Here is a 6,400-nt window from a genome sequence, read left to right as displayed (position 1 = left end):
ATACAAAACTTGAAGCGTCTCACTGATTTACAGTTATATACTAACTCTCTTACAGGTCTAATACCTGTCTCTATAGGAAACTTGTCCAGTCTTGTGACTTTGTACTTTTATGAAAACAAATTGACTGGACCCATCCCTCCAGAAATAGGAAACTTGAAGCGTCTCATTAGTTTAGATTTATCTGGTAACTCTCTTACTGGTCTAATACCTGCCTCTATAGGAAACTTGTCCAATCTTGAGCGTTTGTACTTTTATGACAACAATTTGACTGGACCCATCCCTCCAGAAATAGGAAACTTGAAGCGTCTCATTGATTTACAGTTATCTACTAACTCTTTTATAGGTCTAATACCTGCCTTTATAGGAAACTTTTCCAATCTTGAGCGTTTGTATCTCCATTACAACAATTTGACCGGACCCATCCCTCCAGAAATAGGAAACTTGAAGAGTCTCACTATTTTAGCGTTATCTGATAACTCTCTTACAGGTCTAATACCTCCTTCTATAGGAAGCCTTTTGAACCTTCAAAGTCTTCAATTAAGTAATACTCATCTATCAGGATCAATATCATCAGAAATCTGCAATGGTGGGCGGCTATCTATGTTTGGTGCTATGAACAACAAGTTTTCTGGGCTTGGACCGAGAGGCTTAACAAATTGCACAAGCTTACGGAGGTTGAGATTGAATGGGAACCAAATCAGGTTTAACATAACAGAAGCTTTTGGAGCACTTCCAAGCCTAGCATATGTTGATTTGTATAACAACCAATTCTTTGGTGAGCTGTCAGCAGATTGGGGAGGATGTCACAATCTCACACACTTGGATATCTCTAGCAATCATTTAACTGGTGTCATTCCATCATCAATTGTGCATATGGCTCAGCTACAGGAGCTACAACTTTCTTCCAATTTTTTGAATGGTGAAATTCCTGCAGAAATAGGCGCATTGAAATCGCTTTATAAGCTGAACTTGGGCAACAACCGACTTTCTGGGAGAATACCGCCGGAGATAGGAAGGTTAGTCATGCTACAATGGCTTGATTTGTCAATGAATAATCTTAGTGGAGACATACCACAACAACTTGGAAGTTGTACCATCTTAATCAGTGTGAACCTGAATCACAATGAGTTAAGTGGAACAATTCCATTTCAAATTGGGAATCTAGCATCTCTACAAATTTCATTAGACCTTAGCGGGAATGCACTTAGTGGACAAATACCCGCACAGTTGGGGAAACTAAGAAACCTGATGAACTTCAACCTCTCTCATAATAGACTCTCAGGTGTAATTCCCTCATCTTTGGATGGAATGGTCAGTTTGATGTCAGTTGATCTCTCGTACAATGACCTCGAAGGTCCTCTACCAAGCAACAAAGCGTTCTTGCAGGCTCCACCATCGGCATTTGAAGGAAATCATGGTCTGTGTGGAGAAGCCAAACAAGGCTTACCCCCTTGCAAGCCTTTCATAGACATGAATGATCGAAAGAAAGCAAGATTTCTTCGAGTGCTCAAGATAGTTCTTTTTTCTGTTGCAAGTGTACTTGTGCTTGTTTGCATTGGGATTTATGCCAAATGTTGTAGAGCTCATGTTAAGAAAGAAGAAGGAAGCTACCCAAGAGAGATTAATGGTGGGGACTTGTTTTCCATATGGAGTTGTGATGGAAGACTTCTTTATGAGGATATCATAAAGGCCACAGAGAATTTCGAGGACAAGTATATCATTGGAAGAGGAGGGTTTGGGACGGTTTACAGGGCAAACCTTGAAACAGGTCAAACTTTGGCGATTAAGAAAATTGATCAATCTGAAGGAGATGAAAGTTTCATAAATGAGATCCGAACATTATTGGAAATTCGTCATCGGAATATAGTAAAGTTACATGGATTCTGTTGGCATGTTAGAAACATGTTTTTGGTGTACGAGTACGTTGAAAGGGGAAGTTTGGCAAGCATGCTATGTTGTGGTGAACGAGCTGTGGAATTAGACTGGGCTAAGAGAGTGAATATTATAAAAAGTGTCGCCCATGCCTTAGCCTACATGCACCATGATCACTTGGAACCAATCGTTCATCGTGACATCTCCAGCAACAACATTCTGCTCCACTCAGATTTTGAACCTTGCATATCTGATTTTGGAATTGCAAGGTTGTTGAAGACTGACACATCTCACAGGACAAGGCCTGCAGGAACCTATGGCTACATTGCACCAGGTATGTGTTTTAATATTATTTATTTACTTCAGCAAGGCTGATTAAAAAACACCTCCTATCACTGATTACACATACGCTGGACTTGGTTGGTGTATACCCAGGAGGTCCCTTGCAGCAAGGAACACCCCTTATGGATTTCAATCTCATCATCTGGTACATAGTGTTATTTGAAACTTTACAACTTTAGACTAAGGGTGACCAAGCATCATCTTATGAAGGGTTATGTCAGAAGGACGAGCCACTTAGATTCTCATGATTAGGGGTGGCAATGGGGTCGGGTTGGCGGGTCAGCATACCTCAACACGAACCTGACCCGTTTATTAAACGGGTCGGCTGTGGCAAACAAGAACCCGACCCATTTATTAAATGGGCAACCCGACCCGACACGGTTAACCCGTTTAATAAACGGGTTGGCGGATTGGCGGGTCGGGTTCGGGTAAATGGGTTGGTCGGGTAAACGGGTTGGCGGGCCGGTTGGCCGGTCGGGTTCAGGTAAACGGGTGAGTCGGGTTGGCGGGTTGGCATACCCCTAACACAAACCCGACCCATTTAATAAACAGGTTAGGTGGGTCGACCCGTTTACGACATGAACCCATTTAAGCCAAACCCGAACCTGGCTAAGAAGCGGGTTGGCGGGTCTTGTCAGATTTTGCCACCCCTACCCATGATTAGAGAGCACAACAGAAAACGTGGATGCGCCAATGACATACCATGACAAGTGAAGACAATACACACCTCAAACCATAGGTCTTAACAAAAAGATATAAGCCCCATTGCCTATTTTAAGATGGATCGTCTGTAGAAAATCATCAAGTAATTTAGTCCAACCCTTCCGGATTCCCGAACTACTACTATTTTTGTTGTTGGGACCCACAACTGACTGGGTATGTGTAAGGGTGTCAACGGGTCGGGTTTGGTTTGGACCCAGGTGGAACCAGACTTGGACTAGATTTTCAGGTATGGTAACAGGTCCGAACCCAGTGAGTCTAATCGGGTCTACTATAAAAGAAACCATACTCGAAACTGATATGAACTAAATAATATTTTTTATCATTTTTACATTGAAAAATTGCATGTCTTAATCAGAACTTGGGTTAGGCCCGGGTGTGGTATCACAAATGTGCAGTGCCCCCCCTCCTCCACCCCCCGCCTCTTTTTATGGAAGGGGGCAACCACTGCATGGCTCCCCTCGGTAAGTCAGAACACTTATAAAGTGTTCTGCCCCAAACACTGGATCTGCTCACACAGACTAAGAAAGGGAGCAGATCCAGTGATTGGGCCCGAGTATTTTGTCTAGAAAATCGATATTAATGTAGCAATTTGTTGTGTTTTGTGTTTTACATAGAAAATCGCTAATGCTGGTAGCAACTTTCTGTGTTTGCATTTTACACAGAAAATTGCTTTTACATTAGTGATTTTTGGTGTTTTGTGTGTCGGGCCTGATCACCTAAGCACGCCTCGACTAAACATGGTTCTAACCATTTAGCATTTGCATGTAACAATAGCTGCAGGGTTTAAAACTTGTGTTTTCATACTGATAGCCATCATCAAAATGTAATTGAAGCATAAGTAATTTGATAAGAATGTATTGATTCATTAATCAAAGATGATGTTTGCTTTCGCAGAGATCGCATATACCATGCGCATAACGGAGAAATGTGATGTCTACAGCTTTGGGGTGGTGGCACTTGAGGTCTTAATGGGACAACATCCAGGGGAACTCATATCATCCATATTAAATCAACAAGAATTAAGGGTTGGAGATGTTTTGGATCAGCGTATTTTGCCCCCAGTGGGTGAAGTTGCAGAGAAAGTGACCCATGCTGCAACACTCGCACTCATGTGCATACAAGTGAATCCAAAGACTCGGCCCACTATGCGTGATGTTTCACAACAACTTTCTGCGAAAAGTCTGCCACTACTACCTGCTTGAGAGCATTCATTTTCAATAAACTTGTGAACCAACCGTCCCAGTTCATGCTCGTGTAGTTCCATTCTATTGCACTTTGAGAAACACTGCTGCACAATACCGTTGGGGTAGCCTGTTTTGTAGTTAGTGTTGGACATTGGATCTATCGTAGATATTTCTTTTGGAGTACTTCACACTTTTCAAATACTATTATAGCAATCAACTCATATATGGGTAAATGAGCCAAGCTTGGCCTATTGAAGCAGCATAGCTTTTAGACAACGCTACGATGAATTAGTGTCTCAAGATGAAAGTGCTGGCAAATGAACCTATCCGACTTCCCAATGTATTTTGGGATCCGAAATCCAATCCGTTTGCGACCCTACTACACACTGTGCATTGGACTTGCGGAAAGTCCACTGACATACTTTGCTTGGATCACATAGCTCATGATGCATAAATACCTTAGATTTCAAATTCACGTATTGAATTTGGCGCTAGGCCCATGCAAGTAAACAAACATTGAATCTCAAATGCACACCAAAATAAGGATCTTAGATTCACATCTTACACAACGCAGATACCTTCATCACTAATTTCAGATCCAAGGTATTCAAACACCACGTAAATCACATCCCAAGTCACCAAACCATCTGCTTCAGTTGAGCAATGTCTAATGGGTCGCGACTTGATTACTTCTTAGGATCAATGATTGCAACTACTTCATGTATATATGGTGCAACTGCATTTGTTCTTAGGATTCAAGAAAGGCATTGCTCCACTTGTCTTTCCTGTTATGACATTAGCAGAGGGTGACGGCACAATGATCTTTGTATCGGGTACATACTGGAAGGGACAACTATAGGTATGACAAGCTGAACCAGCGCGAACAGATCATTGTGTCGGGTGTGGTTTCTTTGTTTTATAAATTGAAAAAAAAGTCGTACATGCTAATGGATTGTAAGAACAAAACATGTTGATCAATGCTACCTGAGGCAGATTATTGACAAGTATTTCAATGAAATACAACTTATCAAACCGTTTGAGGAAGCCTATGTTCTCCTTTGGTCGTTTAAAACTGTGTTGAAAGTGGATGCAGATTGAAGGTGAGCATTCAAGCCATGATGCCAACTGAAAACATCAGAGAAGAAAAAATATCACACACAAGGCACAAGAGCATTAGAAGATAATGAGCCATACCTGGCCCCATCAACGGCAGGAAGCAAGTAGCACCCATGTGCATGTGTGCCATGACCAACATAAATAGCCAATCTTTCCAATCCATATATATATATATATATATATATATATATATATATATATATATATATATATATATATATATATATATATATAATGACGAAGTTCACCATGGGTAAACTCCAGGTGGGGTCACCGATACTCGGGCCCACCAATGAAAGGCACCAGTACATCCTGTGGTAGTCAACCTGGGATGAAGGGGTCAGCACCTTCTCCCAAGGCCACAAACCACTCGGCCAACCCGAGCAGGTGCCTTCCAATCCATACTTATCAACAAGACAAGCAAACATTTGTTAACCACAGATTGACAGAAATAACTTATACACTATAAGAAAAATGCCAAATGACGACGGATGCTATCCATCGCTAATCCGTCGTTGTACATGTTTACGATGGATTTGGCGACGGATAGAATCTGTCGCATAACCCTAGTCGCTAAATTGCGACAGAATTTAGTCGTCGTTAATCCGTCGCTATATTACGACGGCTTAGCGACGAATTGTGTACGTCGCGAATTCATCGTTGAACAGAGACCGATTTGGTTAAGGGACGGGATTTAATTTGTCGCTAACATTTATCGACGGATGAATATCTGTCGCTAATTTCCGTCGCTAATTAGCGACAGAGTAGCGACAACTTAAATTCCGCTGCAAACCGCCGACTACCTCAAATTGGCGACGGAGCAGTGACGGATATTATCTGGTGCTACTCTGTCGCTAATTTGTTATAAAAATTTTAAATAAATTTTTTTAAATATTTTGAAAATCAAAAAAAATTTCTCGTACAATTTATATATCTTGCTTATAAAAAACAATACAAATAAAAAATGCATACAAATTAAACAAAAATGCTAAGTTAAGTAAACTTTAACTACCAAGTACAGTTCTTGCAAAGTTATAATTAGTTACAAATTTGTCAAACAAATTAAACAAAAAAATCTAATCCTCGTCAAGATTTTGGGCATCATCCTCTATATTTTCTCGATCTACCCCTTCCTCCATGCCTCCATCAGTTCCTCTACGCTG

General features: G+C 41.0%; 1 protein-coding gene across 1 annotated transcript; it reads left to right on the top strand.

Moving 5' to 3' along the window:
- The first annotated feature begins 797 nt into the window (after window positions 1-797).
- Window positions 798-4,301, top strand: LOC149814393 (MDIS1-interacting receptor like kinase 2-like). Its single transcript, XM_089989398.1, has 2 exons — window positions 798-2,206; window positions 3,832-4,301. The coding sequence occupies exons 1-2, from the start codon at window positions 874-876 to the stop codon at window positions 4,137-4,139; spliced, it is 1,641 nt and encodes a 546-aa protein (XP_089845524.1). The 5' UTR covers window positions 798-873; the 3' UTR covers window positions 4,140-4,301.
- Window positions 4,302-6,400: the final 2,099 nt, after the last annotated feature.

Source organism: Nuphar pumila, chromosome 15 (genome assembly GCF_984573655.1).
Source record: "Nuphar pumila chromosome 15, dmNupPumi1.hap1.1, whole genome shotgun sequence".
In the NCBI taxonomy this organism is placed as follows: domain Eukaryota; kingdom Viridiplantae; phylum Streptophyta; class Magnoliopsida; order Nymphaeales; family Nymphaeaceae; genus Nuphar; species Nuphar pumila.
The sequence above is the reverse complement of the archived record's forward strand: the minus strand, read 5'-3'. Positions and strand labels throughout refer to the sequence as shown.